The sequence below is a fragment of the Orbicella franksi genome, chromosome 10 (genome assembly GCF_964199315.1).
Source record: "Orbicella franksi chromosome 10, jaOrbFran1.1, whole genome shotgun sequence".
Taxonomy (NCBI): Eukaryota; Metazoa; Cnidaria; class Anthozoa; order Scleractinia; family Merulinidae; genus Orbicella; species Orbicella franksi.
In genome coordinates this window covers 1,146,069-1,165,693 of record NC_138154.1, presented here as the reverse complement: position 1 = coordinate 1,165,693, position 19,625 = coordinate 1,146,069, and the positions used below count along the sequence as shown (strand labels likewise).

At 38.3% G+C, this 19,625-nt stretch overlaps 3 protein-coding genes across 4 annotated transcripts in view; all 3 read left to right on the top strand.

Moving 5' to 3' along the window:
- Positions 1 to 5,309, top strand: part of LOC145501306 (ATP-binding cassette sub-family C member 5-like) — a 28,619-nt gene extending 23,310 nt beyond the window's left edge. For both annotated transcript variants that reach the window (XM_081480790.1, XM_081480789.1), the window contains 6 exons: positions 821 to 890; positions 959 to 1,037; positions 1,630 to 1,743; positions 1,917 to 1,962; positions 2,260 to 2,378; positions 3,044 to 5,309. In XM_081480790.1, coding sequence (XP_081336916.1) covers positions 821 to 890; positions 959 to 1,037; positions 1,630 to 1,743; positions 1,917 to 1,962; positions 2,260 to 2,378; positions 3,044 to 3,154 — 539 coding nt within the window. In that variant the 3' untranslated portion in view covers positions 3,155 to 5,309. The remainder of the gene's footprint in view (positions 1 to 820; positions 891 to 958; positions 1,038 to 1,629; positions 1,744 to 1,916; positions 1,963 to 2,259; positions 2,379 to 3,043) is intronic.
- A 66-nt stretch (positions 5,310 to 5,375) lies between these two features.
- Positions 5,376 to 15,208, top strand: LOC145501321 (vesicle-associated membrane protein-associated protein A-like). Its single transcript, XM_081480811.1, has 7 exons — positions 5,376 to 5,953; positions 6,066 to 6,218; positions 8,233 to 8,336; positions 11,282 to 11,386; positions 12,250 to 12,402; positions 13,753 to 13,821; positions 14,333 to 15,208. The coding sequence occupies exons 1-7, from the start codon at positions 5,896 to 5,898 to the stop codon at positions 14,513 to 14,515; spliced, it is 825 nt and encodes a 274-aa protein (XP_081336937.1). The 5' UTR covers positions 5,376 to 5,895; the 3' UTR covers positions 14,516 to 15,208.
- An 86-nt stretch (positions 15,209 to 15,294) lies between these two features.
- Positions 15,295 to 19,401, top strand: LOC145501307 (uncharacterized). Its single transcript, XM_081480791.1, has one exon. The coding sequence runs from the start codon at positions 16,421 to 16,423 to the stop codon at positions 18,914 to 18,916; it is 2,496 nt and encodes an 831-aa protein (XP_081336917.1). The 5' UTR covers positions 15,295 to 16,420; the 3' UTR covers positions 18,917 to 19,401.
- Positions 19,402 to 19,625: the final 224 nt, after the last annotated feature.

Here is a 19,625-nt window from a genome sequence, read left to right as displayed (position 1 = left end):
CCTATTTTCTCTTGCTCCCGTGGAGTAAAAAGCAGCGGAAATTCAAGCTCGTACGCTGTTTGGCAGGTTTACTGCTATAGAATCAGTGAATGTGTTTTGCGAACGTCATCAAATCAGTATTTTTTAGTAGAATATCCAATTTCCTCTCTGAGACGTGCCTGGAAAGAATCACGGTAGTTGCATTCTAGAAAACAATTCCATGACTAGCAACATTTAGAAAATAGCCCAAAGAAAACACGCGCGCTGATTGGTTTAAAATCGTTTTCTGTTTAACAAATTGACGTCAGTTTTTCATGCGTCTGTCCTGTTATTGATCATGAATTTCGTCATAACATTGTCAAAGTAGCTCTGGATCCACCAGGTGATAGCCGAGTGGACCCGCAGACTACTTTGACAATGTTATGACGAAATTCATGGTCAATAACACGACAGACGCATTAAAAACTGACGTCAATTTGTTTTTTACGATAACAAATTGTTAAATTGTCCGCTCTCGCTCGATGACGCCTCGCATAAATTATAAATTCTAGTGTCTGTCCGCGTATTGACAATGAAAATTAGCCAATGAGCGCGCGAGAAGTTGTGCAGTTATCATGAAAAAACTTGATTGAAACGTAGAGCTGTTGATATATTTATGGCGCGAGCAAAGAGAATTTACATTTTGATGATCAATGTAAACAAGTCGTTTTCTTTTTTTCGTTTAAATACTCGCCTGTCGACTCGATAGAAGCACGGAACATGTTTCCTATTTCGTAATGAACAGGACTACCATGATTCCTGGGCAGATAGTCTAACTTAACTTAAACATGTTTTATTGCAGGCCTGGAAGATCTTCGATCCAGAATAGCCGTTATTCCTCAAGACCCAGTGCTGTTTGTTGGAACTGTCAGGTATAACAACCTTCTTAGTTCAAATCATTGACTGCTACAGCTCTGATGTTAATTTTGTTTCTTGTCAGGTATAACTTGGATCCATTTAAAGAACATAGTGACAGTGAACTTTGGACAGCTCTGGAGAGGGCACATTTAAGAGAAATGGTAAGTCTTCTAGCTTTGAGTGTCGAGGGGAACAAACCACACAGTGAGTTTTTTATACCTTCCAACTAAAAAAAAGAAAGAAAAGAAAAAACTGCGAAAAACTTGTTTGCTTGACGCCGGCAGGGACGCATATTTTCCGCAGTTTCAAGGAGTACGACCTGATCACGTGTGAGTCGAAAGTTGTATTTTCATAATACAATATTGTCACATAATTCTACCTTATTTCATGTCATTTTTATAATTCCTTTGTACGTTGATTCATTTCATTTTAATTTTAATGTAACTTATTTAGTAGTATTAGCACTGAAAAGCCCCCATGGAGAGTGCTAATAAAATTTTTATATTTTAATTTTTTTTAAAGTTCAAGTTCTTGTTTCCCTAGGGAGTTAGAGAGTTTTGACCCATGACACGTGCACGTTCTCCAATCGGAAAACGTATTTGAGTTGGAGGTATAACAATGCGAGATGTCTTTCGCATATTGGACGATAACGAAAAACGAAGAACGTGTACACTCCATTGACATCACAAAAGTGTCATACTTAAACTCAATTTAGAGAAGCCGTTATGATGGTGTTATTGGATTGATTTTCAGGTGGACAGCTTGCCAGCTCAACTCATGGCGCCTGTCGCTGAAAATGGCGAGAACTTTTCAGTTGGTGAGAGACAGTTGCTATGTATGGCGAGAGCGCTTCTTAGAAACAACAAGGTGAGTTTATTCAACACTGAAACAAGCAGTGGCAGCAAAGAAATTTAGACTGCTTTCTAGTTTGTTGTATTAGTAGAGTGTACGGTTGTCATGGAATGCATAGTGTGTGCTCATACGCTATTCTGCCTAAGTAACGTTGTTCTCATGTGAAGTGTCTTCGTTTTTTTTCTCAGATTTTATTACTCGATGAAGCTACTGCCTCCATTGACCCTGAAACAGGTGAAGCCGATTGAATTTCATCCTCTATTTTGTTTTTCCGTAGTTTGTTTTGCCTAACTTATCATTTAAACCTCTATGTTGTTGGTAGATCATAGGCACGCAATGCGTGTTCGGGTTGTTGATGGTAGACTCTAACAAGGTCGTACGGTACGTGGATGGATGAAGCAACTGACCTGTTGAAAGTTCATACTTGCTTAGTTGCGCTCCTTCAACCACATTAAATTATTTTTGCCATGTCGGTGAGGTTTTTCGACAAATGCAGGCTAAAAAAGCAAGTGTTTTTTAATAATCCAACAGACGCGAAAATCCAAGACACAATCCGGGAGTCATTTAAGAACTGCACTCTGTTAACAATTGCACATCGCCTGCACACAGTAATGGACTCTGATCGTATTCTTGTCATGGATCAAGGAAAGGTCAGTAAAACCACGTAACACTAAAAAAAATTTATTTGTTTTAACTTGATGAAACTAATTCGCTTCTTCAGTTATATGTTAAGCCCATAGTAGGTAACTTTGTTATTCTTTGATCATGAGTAATTACGAAAAATGAGATTATTGATTACTTATTTTCGGAAAGAAAACATCCCCAGATCACAGCATATAGACAATGTCTGTGTCTTTCACCCTTCCTATGAAATTTTACTAAAATCAGTGTTTTAGCAAATCCTTCCCTCATTCATTAACTTGTGGAACAATTGTCTGCTAAAATTATACCTTGACTTTGAACTGTACTCGAGGTAAAAGACTATTTCAGGTATGTTCTTTTGAAAAACATAAGACCTTATGCAAAATAACTATGATACCCTCGAGAAATAGCTACTAGTGATCTTCAAATGGCAATATTTTAAAACTAAATCTACCCCTATCTCCGTTCAGTGTTGTTGCCATAACCGACGTATCGCCATGAAAGTAACATTAAAGGAGAAAAGAGGTATAACTACAGATTCTGAGATAAATTCAGATTCAAGTCTTGCCAAGTAGCTGATTACAAGTAACCTGCCAAAGCAGTAAACTTGCATCTCTGCCAGTTTGTTTAGTAAGAGCAGATTGTTTTACAACTTTAATTTGCTGTGTTTCAGATTGCAGAGTTTGACAGTCCCGGTGTATTAATGGCCAATCCACATTCAGTTTTCAGTAAACTCGTACAAGCTACTGAACTAGAGGCCGAGGATCATTACCTCATAGAGTAGATATTATGCACGCATTGGACGACTCACTGAGTAGAATCAACAGCTCATAGAGCGGTTTTCAATTGAGCGTCGTAAAACCAAAACCAAACCAACTACTAATCAATTAGACTACTCAGCCAATCTAAAACCAAGACCAAAACCACAACCAAAGTAATTGCCTGCTTACTTTCCACACTCAATTGAAAACCGCCCTAGCGACTCTAAAATGTCCATAAATTAATGCCTGACTACAATTTCGGGACAATTTTTTTGCTCGAATTCGATATCCAAAAGCGGATAGAACCAGTGTATGTTGAGAACAGCCAAAAAATGTCATGGACAGAACCAATTTCAAATTGGTTGTTGTAGACCAGGGCCCTGTTGTTTTGAGAGTATCTAACGCTATCCACGGAATAAATTGCCATCCCGTGAATAACGTAGTTGTTTTTGGTAACGATTGCCCTCGGGATAGTGATTTACTACGATTATCAGTTGAGTAAGGCGGGACGAAAGTTTGGTCACCAAGTTTTAAGGTAAAAATCGTTTTGTTGTCACGAGCAACTGGCTCCGTATCCGTTGGCAACTTGTCCGCCTTTGACGTCAATTAGCAGCAAAGCGCGCGAAATTGTAGGCGACGCGACAGGCGACCAACGGCTGTTGATATTGTTACCAACGGAAACGAGGTAAGTTGCCCGTGACAACAACACGATTTTTAGGTTAAAACTTGGTGACCAAACTTTCGTCCCGCCTTACTCAACTGATAATCGTAGTAAGCGGAGGATAACGTTATCAACTCCTTGAACGACCAGAGCCAGTATTGCAAGTTATACACGTAATATCGCGGCTCGCGTTCCCACAGCATTTCTCGTTCTACTAAACTTCGTGTTTCTATAACTCGACAGAAACACGCGAAATGTTTTCTATTTCTTAATTAAAATATCTGCATGGTTATTATGCACAATCGTGGGGCTGGGAAGCTGTTTTATATGGTATTTTATACGAATATTTAAAAACAAAGCGTCTTACGTGCAAAAGACTGAAAATATTTAAACCGATTCAAGTCATATCGACTCTAAATTACATGACTGGTCGGTTTTTATTTTATCTCATAGTTACATTGCTTCGCAGCTTATTACATGCATGTATAGAATTATGTTACAGACATGAACAATAAATACATACCGCAAAATATTGCTTTTATAAATGCAATAGTTTGCAATGCTTTGTTTAAAAACACCTAGCCATCGGGCTGTTACCTGAAGGAAAACAATATTTCTGTGTGCAGGCGGGGCAGTTAAACGAAGTTGCATACCTCCATCGCGATTTATAAAAGCTATTTTAAGTTATATACAAGCATAATATATCATTTCATACAAAAATAATCGATCGAAATTTAGCTCAACATAAGATAAACTAATATAAAGTATACGTATTTGTAATAATTATGAAATGCTTCAATATTTATCGCTTGCTTTCTAGAAAAGAAAAAAAAAAACGAATTATCCTGGTTCCACTGGTGTGCATTCAGTAGAGGGTGATTACTCCACATTGCAATGAAGAGACACTTACGCAATAGCACTGGAACTAATAAAAAAGAGTTAATATCGCGTGTTGTCAATTGTTTGCCTGACTGGTTATCAAAGATGGCGCTAGTACGCCTACAGACTGGGTCTGAGGACGGTGTTGCCGTTTGCCTTTTAAAACTGTGGTACAGGGAAATCATTGTTTACAATATTTGCCTCATTAAGGCATACAGTTTCTAATAAAGCAGCAAAAAACATCAGAATTCTGAATATTGAAAGGGCACAGCAAGATTAACTGGCCCAAGGAATTTAAGCCCGATGTAATGAATACCATTTGAACGACGCGGGATTGAAAACTTAAAATTTTACAAAGAATATCTGAGTTGATAATTTAGCACTTTTGCCACTCAGAAATTTTGCAATTCTTGAAAACCAATCACACCAGAATAGCCAAACATTTCACCAGTTACCCCACAAGCACTTTAAATGTTTGTAGTCTATAAGGAGTATACTATCTAAACGTAACAATAAAACCGTCAACATTTCTCAACGGTATAGAAAGTAAAATGAAGCCTTCTCAGTGCGATAGCTTGAAGCGAATAGGAATATTGTCACCCCCATTGGATGAGATGCAAGTTCATCGCAGGGTTCACCCCCCCCCCCCCCTCCCCACCTCGCATTCTGTCAAGCTCACCCTTCCCCATCGCTGGTACCTGGGAAGAGAGATGGGTTATTTTCGCCCACATTAGAAGAAATTTTCGGTTTTCAAAATGTTTGGACCAAGAGCAGAGTCAAGTTTTGAGAACTTTGGTCATAGTCACTGAATTTGTCCTTATTACTAGTTTGCGGTCCATAAATAAGATACCTAATAATAGTAATGTAACCCCCCCTATTATTGTGGAAGTACTGTGGAACGTGAGGGGTGTAGATAGCCTGTATAACAGGCATAAAATGGGCGAAACACGAAGGGAAAGCGGCCAGTGGGGGTGGAAGTAGGGGCCTCCCTGTTTACGCCTACAACACAGCTGGCTGGTACCGCACGACATGGCCGCCATCTTGGATCTGATTGGTGCGCCCGCATCTTTCGGTCAGCGAGCTCACCTTGACACATGCTCATTGCAAAACCCATTCGTCATCGTTGAGTTGGCTGCCATATTGTTTGGGGTTTGGGGAGTATTTTGTTGGAAAATCGCCGTGGATTTTTACGACTTTCCTCACTCCTGCGGTCCATGATTAGAAATGGCGGAGGCAGAACAAGTGCTGAAGCTTGAACCAGCCACAGAATTACGCTTTCGAGGTAATTCTTGTTTCTATTGTTTCTTATTGTGGCGTAAAGCCGTTTCTGACTTGAATCAAATTCTGCCTCGCTTATCACATATTTAACTATGCAATCACCTGGTTTATTTTAGGATCTTTCACAACAGTCGTCACAGCAAACCTTAAACTCACGAACCCCACAGAAAGGAAAGTATGTTTCAAAGTAAAAACAACCGCTCCAAAGCGATACTGTGTTCGTCCAAACAGCGGATTTGTTGAACCTCACGGGGTTGTTGAAGTTGCGGGTAAGTTAAACAATTTCTTGAAGTCGGCATACATATTTTATCAGTTGAATCTGGTGTATGCTTGGACCTAGGCGAATATGTTTATACCTAGCTCTTACAATGTACTGAAAACAGACAGTATTTGGATACCTTTAATTTTGTCACACGAGATCTGTCGTAACGCATAAATGTCTATTCCAGGAGATTCAAATGTTTTAACAAGGTACAAATTACTACATGTTGTTTGCAACGCAGAAACTTGGTTGTATATTTACCTTTTTCTCCAATATGTGTCAAGAAAAAACAGTACTTGAAGTTTTTTCCTTGTGTGGACAACCGTTGCATGTGAATTATAAAACCAATGAGAATACCTAATTAGCACATCATTGTAATTTCTAGTGATTTATTATTTTAAATTTGTAGCACATCACAATTTCAACCAAAATTCCTATTTTCAGATTTTTTTGTGTGTGTTTGTACTTATACTATCATATGTGCAAAACAATGGCCTGATTGTTTTTTTTTTTTGGCAGCAATTATTGTTTGTGTTGGCAATCACATGATTTTAGTGTGCAATTTTGAATAATAAGGCAAAAGCAAATGTTTTGTTTAGGTGTGAAATTAAATTTGCATAGGGTATCACATTATTTTGAGGGTAATTTGAATGAATAAGCATGTGTAAATTTTCCAAGAGACGAACAAAATTGCCAAGCCCATAGGGTGAGTGCAACTTAAAGTTTTGGATTAAATTACAATTGCTTGTTTATTTGAAATTACATGAGTATAATCATGTAACTGCTCGTTAATAATACACTTAAAAGAAGACTATTTGCAACCTGTGAGTATACATTAGTTGAATACTAAAGCAGTGTGCAATGCCCATCTTTGAAATTTCTGAAAATATTTGCAAAACTTCTGGTAATGTTGGAAAATCATTGATAATATTTGACGTTATTGTGTTTGTAGCCAACATAACACACAATCTGATTGACTAATTCTAGGGTATTATTCTCCCATAATGCCCACAGGCTGATTACAGCCTGCAAAAACAAAGAAAAAGCCATGTAATAAACAACTTATTAACCTTGAACGTCTGGTCTTTACAGAAAAATCTCAAACCTTGACCTTGCCATATTGACCTTGCTATTGCTTACTCAATATAGCAAGGTCTCGATTTGAGATTTTCTTTTTAAGACCTCACTCTCGGTTAATAAGAAGATAGTGTTACGCTATCTTTGGATGAACTTCAAAACTCTTTGGAAATCTGTAGAAGGGTTCAGGTGTTTTTGGAGTTGTCCAAACATGTTCAGATGATATTCATAAATCTTCGGAAGAGTTTTGGTGATCTTCGGAAATGTTTGACAGACGTCTACTTAAATTGTCTTTGACTTTCTTTGAATGATTTGGGCAAACTTTGACCGCCTTTGAAACACCTTGGATGATTGTTAGTAGTGTCTTCATACTTTGGAAATCTTTGTTGTAATTTGCACTTGTATTACACTTTCTGCATTGGTGTTGGCTCATAGCCAATCAGAATCAAGTGTTTTTTTTCTAAGTGTATTATTAGGATATTAGATGTAGTAAGTAATAGTAAAACAATATTCCAAACCAGTAAAATGGTTACTCATTGCCATGTACTATACATGTATTTCTTGATAACATTTTTGGGCACGAAATAGTGTTGTGTTCGAATAAACAAAGGGTTGGCGTGGACATTTCTTCAAGGTATTGATTTATATTTTGAAATATTGTTTTCTGGGCTTGTTGTTGGTAGTTACGCTACTTGAGATGGGCTATTAGGACGAGTTGTGCATTTTTTTAAAAGGTTGGGCTTACTACATTTGGAAGAGATGGGGCATCTTTCTTCTGACTAGTTTCAGAAGCTTTGAGTAGAATTTAGACTTGCACATTGTCTGACCATTTTTCTCTCAATGTACACTATTTGTTCTCTTGTTAAGTGAAAATACAAGACTGTAAGAGTGATTTTGAGTACATGTAGTTTGTCTATTTTTCAAGTGTTCTTGTGTTGTTATAGTGATGTTGCAGCCATTTGAGTATGATCCAAAGGAGAAAAGCAAACACAAGTTTATGGTTCAGACAATGTTTGCCCCAGAAGGAGAAGTTGATCATGAAACACTGGTAGGTGATGACTTACGAAGAATAAATGTACAGTACATGTGAGAGGTAAAGGACTTAACCCATTGACACCTGCATGAAATTGCTCACGACCCGCCCCTAATTCCCTGGCATTTTTTGGAATATTTCAGAGTGAGCAAAAGTACAAAAATAAACCATATGCATAGTAATCACAGACACAAGATCAGACTTCAAGACATCGTATATTCTAAGTTGAATAAATGAAGGGCCAAAATATTTTAAAAAATCAACAAAGAGAACTCAACTTGATCTGTGAAACTGATAAGAAAACAAGAAATTATATTATTTCTTTACCGCACAGCAAAATGTCACATGGAAGCCGAGAAAATTGAATATGAGAAAATGAGTTATTATTGACTTCGGAGGACAAAATAAAACCAAATACAACAGAATATCCATTCTTGTATTATAATGGCTAACCTTTACGAACACAATGGAAAATAAAAGCGAAAGACACATGTAAAAATCAATCTGAAAACAAGGAATCAATTAATTTCTTTGCAGCACTGTAATATTTTGTCGCACAATGAAAGTTGTAAATCAAAAAGACAACAAAAACAAGCCAATTATTTTGAAATAAATCTATTTCAACTGTGTTAAATTAGTGCCCACCTAGTTCTTTTCGCAGGAGTTCTGTAGTAGCTGAATAATACTGAAAAAACATTTTTGAACCAAGCGAGTAGACTAAACAACGAACTGCGGAGATTCATGGTAAATTAAATACGCAGAAATCCAGCGTGCAAAATACTGTTAAAAAACCTAAAAAACCTTTAAAGAGAGCTAAAACTTTTAAAAACCTTTAAAAAACCTAAAATTCCCAAATAAAGGTAACCAAATGACAGAAACATGACAGGAAGTTCAATAAGAAATTTTCATTCAAGATGAAGCAAAATAACCTACATGTATCTGAAAGCAAAAAAAATGTTCAAAATTTGGCAGACTTGCTTCGCTGCATGACCGCATGTTCAAATTAATTCTTCACCCTAAAGCAAAAGCTTGAGTTTTTGCTGACTACTTTTGAGACAATTTATCAGTCATGGCTTTACTAATCATTCCAAAAGTTGAATTCAACTTCGAAGTAATACTGTACATTACCATTTTTGTTTTCCTAAGTCCGGGAAGCTGCTTTTAATCCACGATCTGTATGCAAAACTCACTTGAAAGCGCACCGATCATCATGTTTTTGCAGTGGTTGAAGGAAGAAAAAATTCTTCGCCAGAAAGGTTTGATGACTCTGTACACCTTGATCTGCCATTCTGAGGCCACCTAAACATTGATTTGTGTCTTCCCTTTCCGTTTTAAGTCCCAAAGAAGTAATTTCTCAGTTTTAGGAATGAAAACAAGACCTTGGAAGCTTTTAGATTTGACCTGCAACGCACCATGATTACCTGCACTTTTCAAGTGCATGATTTTAAGACAAAAAACTGTCTCTCTTGGACCCCTAAAGTCCTCTAAAAATATGCTCAGAAAGTCAATTTTTATTGGTTTATTTATCCTTAACAATAATAGGACATTAGGAGAACCAAAAAGTCTCCAGGGAGGGTAGGAAAGGCAATTGTCCTCACATGCTTCTTTTATGGTTGGTTACGGCCGGCACAGGGATTAGGGGGGTGGTTTTAACGTGGCCAGTTACGGCCAGCACAGGCGTCAATGGCTTAATAAGGACATGTAAAATAGAGGTGCAATTGTCACATTTCTTTTCAATTCTTCTGCACATTTTTGCCCTTGTTTTGCACTGCTATAAATTTGCCTTGTTGAAATTGTTTTGAAAATTCCAAAATACTGTCGCCACATCTAAATTTGCATAACTAACATAATGCTTTGTTGTTTATGTTTCTTAATGATCCAGCCACCTTGAATCATGAATAAGTTATCAGGATGGCATCAAGATTAAAACACATTGCATTGTTTGGACAATCGCTGAGGCCAAAAATTCACACGATCTAATATAATACAATGTAAATACTGCCGTAAGCATGGCAGAAGTGGAGAAGCTGAAAAGAGTCTTGAACTTTATCAATGATGGTTCCTTTGGTCACTGAGTTAAGTACATGATTCTTGTACTATTTTTGCCAGCCAACTTATAGTTAATAGGCAATTCATGTCTGCGTGAACTGTTTTGCTAGATTACCGTGAAAAGTTTAAAAGTTTAGTATTTCTGATTCTAACAGTCAGAGCAAAGTGCTTTAAATGGAAGAATGTTTTCTTGTATAAGTTCCAAATGATAAGAACAAAACGAGTTATGCAGTGGCAATCAATACAGTTTACTTCTTTCACTCACTTTGACCTCCGTGGCAACTTTTTCAGTTCAGTAGCAGGAAGAAGAAAGAAAACCATTGGGACCAGGATAGTTTTGTAAATTCACAATAAAACACCAACATCTATCTCATACATGGTAGAGAGTCTTGCTGTGTGTTTATTTGCACTGGACACGCACTGTTGCCTTAATGGATTTTTTTGGTAACATGTTTTTCTTGTGAATTTGTGGTGGCTTATCTCTGACCTGTACTGTACTGCCACAGTTGATTTTTGTGCAAATTTTTAGAGTTGAATTTTCTCTCAAAAAACTACCCCAAGCTTTTTGAGAATTGAATAGTTTCCTTACCTTTATCTACATACATGTAGAGTAGTGATATTAATGACAATGTTTTGGCCTTAAAATTATGGTGCTGTCACGGGCAACTTACCACGTTTCTATTGGTAATAATATCAACAGCCATGCGTTGTCTGTCACATTGCCTACAATTTCGCATACTTTGCTGCTAATCACTTGTTACTGAAAAAAACATCGACCTTGTTCATTTTTCTGTTTATAAGTGGGTGATAATCTTGTCTTTGTCCACATGAACAAAAGAAAGAACTTGGTGAGTATTTCCACTCACACTCAGTCGACAATAACTCTTTATTTGACTTATTAATTATAACAGTGGAAAGAGGCTGACCAGAGTGCATTCATGGACTCCAAGTTGAAATGTGTCTTTGACTATGTGGAGGAGGGTGAAGCTAAACATGTGGAGAATGTGGGCACTAATGTAAGTGCTGTAGTTGATATAGGTTAGCACTAAGCACTGTATACGTGGCCCTAAGGGAACAGCGAGTTTTGTTTCACCGAGACCCTCATTAAGGATCGAGGGGAAAAAAACTTGTGGTACCAGTCATTAGTGTGTTTTATACCTTCCAACTCAAAAATAGAACAAGCTGTGCTGGCACACAAACTTGCTGCAGTTTCTACGTGAACAACGAACCTGATCGAGTGCTAGATAAAAGTCTAAGTTGTTGTTTTCCTAGGGAGTTAGTGAGTTTTGACCCATGACACGTGGCATGTTCTCTTCCAATTGGAGAACATATTTTAGTTAGGTGGTATAACAAATCCTCTTGTGCCATGAGAGGGTCTAAGCAATGATTATAGAGATCAATGCAGTTGACCCAGTTGACAATCATGGGACACGACTGTTTAAAACAGCATTACACATCAAACGGCGTGGTGTGTTGTGTGGGGTGCAAGATGCCTCAACCAACCTTGATGTGGGCTCTCTTGGAGCAGTGACCACCAAGTCTTGTTGGGTGACATGATGATATTGTAGGCTGTTCTTCTAAAGCTTGCCCTGGTTGCATAACATGATTTGTTGTAAATCATTCTTGTATGCTTACGAGGTTTTTCCCAAAATTTGAAAGAAGAATGATTTTAAACTGAACCTTGACTTGTGTGTCAAGAACATTTTGAGAGAGCATTGTGTCCAGTGATAGCAGCCTCTCACTATAGCTCACATGCATGCCTTTGTAAGCTATAACATTAGCTGTATTGTCATGATGTTTTCTCAGTGATTTTAACAGCATGGTTTTACTCTGTACCCTTTTGCTGACTAATTTCTTGATGTTTCTCTGCCCCTGGTAGGAAAGTGAGAATTTGAGCAAAGAACAGCCTCCTGTGGCTAAGACGTCCAAGACAGAAACTCTAGCAGTAGAGAGTACTGTGATTGCACCTACTCGAAATAGCTCTTATGCTGATCCAGGAGTGGAAGTTCCAACATCAACAAAATCATTGCTGGTACAGTAGCCACATAATGATGTAATATTCTAATTAGGAAGCTGTTATTTATCAAGAAGCTTGGACAGGAATGTCTTTGTGCAGGTTTTATGGAGCAGGCACTGGAATGGAAAGTTGTATAAATGCACCATGAATAGTGCATGGTATACATGCACTTTGCAGGATCAGACAGCATTTCTTAGAATGGCTTATGTTAAACCAATCTGGCCCTCATGGTGCTGCTAGCAAGGCTGTAGAGTGGGCTAAAAGTTATTTAACTTAAGACTCGTAGGAACAGCCATTTGGTGTTTATTGTTCCTAGCTCTCAAAGCTTCAAAGAATTCAGTAGTTTTGTTACACCATTGTTTTGTTCTCTGTTACAACTGTATAATTCTATCAGCTTTGCACAAGTCCACAAATCACTGGCATTTGTAATGGCTAAGTATTATGGGCAGCTCGTCCTACAACGTTTCATTCCAATGTGAAAAGTGTTGTTGTGCATTTCACCATCTATATTGTGTCATGACAACATGATGTGTAGAGTTGAACTCATGTCTACTTTGTAACTTGTTGCTGAAACTTAATCACAGTTGGTTATATGTGCAACAACAGTTTTTAACTCTCAATTCAATGCTGTTGCATGACACGTTGCAGTGACACTGCTGCCTTATTACTTAGTCTAAATAACAACCATCACAAGAGACTTTTGTCACTTTACAAACTCATCTCTCTTTGTCACCGACTCTATTGCTAGCCTGAAGTACAAGCCCTTAAGTTTTGCTGTTCCAATTTGGTTTCTTTTATTATACAAGATGGACAATATATGTGCATTGCTCAAGTAAAGTTTTCATGATTCAAGGATTTCTTGTCATAAAACAATCTCCTTACAATACCTGAGATAATTCTCGTATACTTATTCAGGGATTTCATTAAGGTTTATGACAGGAAGGCAATTGGTAGTCACAGGGAAGCAATATGTTTAGAACCGAGCTTTTCTATAGGAAAAGAATTTCCTCATGATGGTCAAACTGGGCCATTAAAATCGTTCTCAAAGCTGGCCAGTTTGCCCAGTGTCTGGCCCTTAACTAATCCCCTGTTCGTCAGTCGAGAGCTAAGGCCAGTGTACATTATGAAAACATTTGTTCAATTTGAAAAGTAAAACTTACATGTGTGGGTTTTCAATGACAATGAACTGGCTCAAGAAAATCTTTCATTGCTGTGCATTTCCATTGCATTCTTTTTAACATACATTTTAAAGTTCTCTGTCTGGAAATGTGAACTGCACCGTGAAGTCAGTTACATGGCAAGATTGCAGTTTGTCAAAATGTGAAGCTTTTTGTGATTTCTATGTGGGATCAATATTTTAAACAGGATTCTGATGAAAGAAGAGTCATGAATGAGGAAATAGAAAAACTGAAAACTGAAAAGACTATTTTAATGGTATGTATCATTTGACATAGTCAATGTGTGTATTTTTTGCCCAAAATTTAATGCTCCAAGATTTTGGTGTAAACTGCCTTTCGTTACAACCCAGTACCTACATTTTTTTGACCCCTCTTGAGTAGCACCACACGGTGCTTTCCTTGTTTTGTCCCTGGTGAGCAACCTCTGCTTTTGTAGTTTAGCGAGGCTTTTAAATCAAACAGAGTTTTGAAACCAGTTTTTGTCTAGTACCTCGAGTTGTCAAGTTGTTGCCATATAGGCTGTCAGTTGTTATGAACAATTTTGTTGTAAAATATGTCCAGTCAATTGGATACAATGAGCTGCTTCTGTCTTGCCCCAAACAGCAAGCTTGTATCTTATAAGGCTTATCTTCCTTCCTGTTCCCTCTCAGCTTTTTATCATTCTATCACACTTCGTCTTATCATCCATATTTTCCTGACTATTCCTTGTTTGAAGTCAGTGATGGATTGTATCTCACACAGTAATGATGTTGTGTTTGTGCTTACAGGCTGAGACAGTCCGGCTCAGGAAAAATGTTGATCAGCTGTCTTCCCCAGCAACGCAGGCGTCTTCATCCAGTGTGTCCGTAGTCCCCACAGAAAACGGCAGTGTGAATTTGCCACCAATGACGATAGCTTATCTAATCTTAGCTTTGATATTTGGAGTTGTCATTGGTAAATTTATCGTCTAAAGGACAGTGACTCTTACGAGTTGTTTTAAACGGCCAGTTTTAGACCCTAATCAACAGACCTGGAAAAGGAGTTTTCACCATCGTAAAAACAAACACAGACTACATGTGTTAGAAATGCAGTTGACATTGTGACTCATCAAAATTTGCGTTCAAAGTTACTTAGTAAATTAATTGGTGCTGAACACAATATTCTTCTGATGAAGAAATACATTTTTTTCTTTTTCCAATATTATTATTCATCATCTTCGATCGCTCATGTACTCTTATACAGCTGATTTTAAAAACAGAAATTAGTCGACCTCGAATGAAAAGGGCCAATTTGACGGCATTGGTTTGTCGAGCAAGGATAGTTGGTGTAGTCAAAAATAAATTTACCTTACAACTGATGGGTCACATCAAAATGTATTTTATTTTATTTTATTCTTGAGATTGGAGCATAAGTGACATGAAATTGTTACAGTGTATCCGAGGCGAATTTGGTTGAAGCCAGGATATTGTCCGCCGATAAAGGGGCGGCTCTTTGTCCTATTTTGTTTGCTTGCCAGCATGTGATAGCTTTGCTTGTCAGTAGTTTGGTATAACATCAGAAATTCGTATCTTGTCTGTCAGGCGGTAGACTGTAGAGAGGTTTCTACATGTCTTGCAGAGGGATTTTAACGTTAATAAATGTCTAATGTTCTAATGATCAAACAACGCTGTTTTAATAGTCGACGCCATTTTGATTCGAGGTCTTAGTGGCAACTGCGCATGCATTACTCGTGACGCTATCCCCAGTTTCCGTGATTATTGGCACCAAGAAAATCGTGGATTGACTCGCTTCCGGAAAGCCCATTGACATCCTGGCCGATATATAGAGCCATTTGAAAAATACAGGCTCAAGGTTTATTTTCGTGATTTCCGGTGTTGGGCTAGCGATATCAGTTCATTTCATCGGCCAAACGTAATCAAAAACGCGAGTAGATAACTGTCTTTTTGCATTTCCGAAAAAAGCGCAATCATGTGTTACTGTATAATAAAAACGTTTGGCATACCTTATGGTCTAGCTTTCGATATGATCCGTGGCTTCAATATAAGTTATGTAACAGTTTCAAGGGCGTCGTCTAGACATCTAAAAAATCTCTCGTGGTCTGTGCGGTTTTCGTTCACTTTGGCACGAAACGCGACTAGAAAGTTTTCATTTTATCGTTACCTAGGTGATGAACACGATGAAAAAGCGTGTTGTAGGACAGCTGCTCGGATTTGCTATTCACCGATGACAAGGTGATATTTCTCTCGTTTATTAAGGAAATTTACATGGCTAATTTCACAAGCCTGGGATTTGAACATCGAATATTATATTGACCGACCGCCAGTTTTCCAACGTAAAAACGCTAGAGATTTGCTGGTAAGTCAACTAGAATTTTTTTGATATAATTTCGTTACTTCTCAAATAAATTGAAACAAAAGAAGAAGGTTTTGAATGTCTCGTAGATACGTGTATTTGCTAGTGTCATCTTTCCTTTGTTTTATTTTTTCGCATTAATGAAATTTATTTGTGATATCGGACTAGTCATTCTTTCAGCGCATAAATGACGAATTTTGCGACATTTTTTTGTTCTTTTTATTCTTCATAATCCATCCACAAGCTTCTAGATAAAGCCTGACAATAATAAGCCTCTTAGGATCTCTTAACAGACAAAGAAAAGTCTGACCTGCGGCAGGTTGTGTAGCCGGTATAACGCTTCACTTCCCATGCGTGTAACGCCAGAATATAACAGCTAACGTTTGACGTGTTCCTGCCAGGCGAGATAACAAAGCACTGAAATAATTACTTAAAATACACAATTTTGTCACGACTGCCAATTGAACAACCGCTCGATTTGTTTAACTCACAAGTGTTTTGAAGACAGATTATTCTTTTAGCCTATGAAAATGGAAGGCTCTCACAGAAATCGCTCATACAGTGTTCCAATTTTAACGCAGATCGAAAAAGTATTGGATCGTGCGGAGGAGGATTGTGTAGTTGAAAGAAGAGCGAGCGAAGGGTCAAGATTTCTTGAAACTCGATCGCCAAGAAACATAACTCGGCCAAAAGTAAAGCTTTCAAGTGGGGGATTGATCCGAAAACAAAAGAGGAGACACTCGAGAGCAGTCATGGAAAGCACAAAAACCGATTCACTGAGACAAGGACATGAACGGAACGAGGAGGCCAGGCCGAGAGCTTTCACCTCCAGTACCATTGACGGGAATACAGGCAACAATTTAGAGCCCACTCTAACAGCAATACATACATCAGAACAATCAGCAGTTCCCGTTAGAAGCAAACGCTGTAAATCTCTTCCTTTCTTGATCCCAGAAGAATACTCACAGCAAGGAATTAACGGCGGCAGTAACACAGGGGAAGAGCGGGAAGAGCTGGAAGAGATTGGTTGTAGAGCGCTGAACCGAGAGCAAACAACAGAAACACTAACCAGCGGAGAAGGTTATCGAGAAGACGAATTAACTCTTAGAAGGTTATCACTTCCAGTGAGTATACAACATGAATTTGAAGACCGTGGGAAAAATTCACACAGTGAAACAACAGACATGACAAACTCGTCCACCTTGGATTTCACAAATTTGGACAAGTCTAACAGTTTGATTACCGACTTCGATAAACTGTCGATGATTAAATTGAAGAGTGGCAAACAAGACATGGAGGATGAGTTTTTTCAGTCAGACTTTGAAAGGAGACGAACTTCATTGCCGTGTCATTTGGAACAAAGTAATCTTTCCACGGAGGCCTACAGTGAAAAAAGCGGTTTCGCTTCGGATTTCAGAGTGGATTCAGTGTCACAGAAAACTGTGAAAATTAAAGCGCGGCAAAGAAGTCAATCACTTCCCTTGACAAGTTTACGTTTTGTTGGCGAACCGAGAGTTCCTTTGAAAGAAGACTATCCTAATTTTAGTAATTGCCGCCACGGCGAATATTGTTTCCGTCAACCGCTCGACCATATCGACAAAAGCAATGAACATTCACGAGAAAGAAAAAAATCTCGAAGAACGCGCTCAAAATCTTTGCCCTTAGTTTTAGATGAAGCAGGAAAAGCTAACATGTCATTGAGTCTAAGAAAACACGCCAGACAAAGCAGTTTACAAAGTCACGACAGCTCACATGACTCTAACACAAAGGCAAGAAGAACGCAATCTCTGCCGTTTATTTACGAAGGTTTTAATGAACAGGAAGTTTTATGTGATGCTGAAATCATACAGCTTCACTCCCAAACTCACAACGATGGCTCCAGCGAAAAAGAAAGAGCGGTTAACACCGAGCGAAAGCCACTTCATGGCAACGGAAGTATTAAACACAAAGCACAGTTAGAAAGGGCGAGGTCACTTCCTTTACGACTACAAGGAGCCCAGCACAGACAAATTTCTGACATTCGGGAAGATTTAAATAAGGCTATAGATATCTTTTTCTCGCAGATTAATGATAAAGATCACAATGTTGGCTTTAGAGGAAGGTCAAAATCACTCCCAGCCGTTCTGGAAGGAAAGCGAAGTCTCGATTTTACACCTGTTGCGAAAATTCTGGAAGATGACAGTAACATTCCTGAAATAGTGATTGCAGAGGGAAATTTCTATGACACTGTTGGTATCGAAGACTGTGAAAGTCAGATTGACAGAGAAAGTATGCCTAGCTTTCCAGAAGAAGAAAAAATACTAAATGAAGAATCAAACAGTGATGGAAGCTCCGACTGTGAAGATCTCGAGGCACAAATCTCAAACTCAAGTTTTGTCGCTGATCCGCCATTAGTTGTAAGGGCGCGAGGCTTTTCAATTCCTGCGTCTTTCAAAATGGAAAAAATTCCTGAGGAGCCGAACGAGAATGAAAACTTTGAAACACTCTCAAGCTGCGGTGAACAAGGGGGTAACAAACATGAAACAAATTTTCTTTGTGAAGATCAATTAAATGAAACAACGGATTGCCAAGCACCTGTTGAAAACGTAATTGTGTCGGAAGAAAGAAGAGACGTCCTCCGGAGTCAAATTGTTCATGACGAAGTCAGCTCTGCACGAGACACAGTGGAAGAACAACAAGAACCTACAAATGATTACGAACACAATATAGAAATATTTAACAAGATGGTTGCCGAGTCTTCATCTCGTGTCCAACAACTTACATTTGCAAAATCTTCCTCCTGCCTCCATCGCGCAGCCGCAAATGGAGATTTAGAACACGTAAAACTATTGGTCGAGGAAGGTCATGACGTCAACATTTTGGACGAATCTGGTTGGCCCGTTCTTCACGCGGCTGTTACTACTGGAAACTTTGACTGCTGCGCATGGCTGATTGATGCCGGCGCTGACCTCGTAGAGTATACTAACTTTGTTATCGACGAGTACAGAATGCTATGTCGCCAAGTTTATTTGAATTACTAGTTAGCATTACTTCCGAATTTGCGCAGAATAGTTCTTTAGTGGCGCCCATCAAAACGTAATTTATTAACTAGCTTATAAGCTCAAATGTAGCTTCAACATAGGGCTTCAATGAATAAATATAGCACCTTAAAAAAGGATCACGAGATATCAGTTGAACAGTTGTGCACACTCAATCTGTAGCTTTCTCTTTTGTATACGACTCATTTGACGTGCATTTAATGTGATAAGAATCTTGAGGACGTCATTCAGCTGTTTTCTGTATCCAAGCGAAGGTCAGTTGAGAAAGCAAGTTCTGTTTTTGTTTTTGTATTTTTCGCGGGGATTCAGAAGTCAGCGCGCTTTGCTCTCCTGTAATCCCACATTGCATTGTGCACCGAAATTTCTGAGTTTAAACTTAAGTACGGGCATTTCTCGATGTCGCCTATATAGGCAATAAGATAGTCCACTTTCAAATTCTCAGCAAAAACTATTTCTTCCTTTTCTCGGTTAGATATCAGTTTTTCCCTGTACTCGTTCACTAATAATGAACTCGAAATTTTCAATACCGCACGAGGCTTTGCTGAGTGCGGTGTTGAAATTTCTCGTTCATTGTTAGTGAACTCGTGCAGGTAAATCCCGATAATTCACTCGCTGAGTGCGCTAACCTGTAAGTATACCACTCGATAGCGTTACATAACTAGTATATATTCATATGAAAGAAACTTGGAAT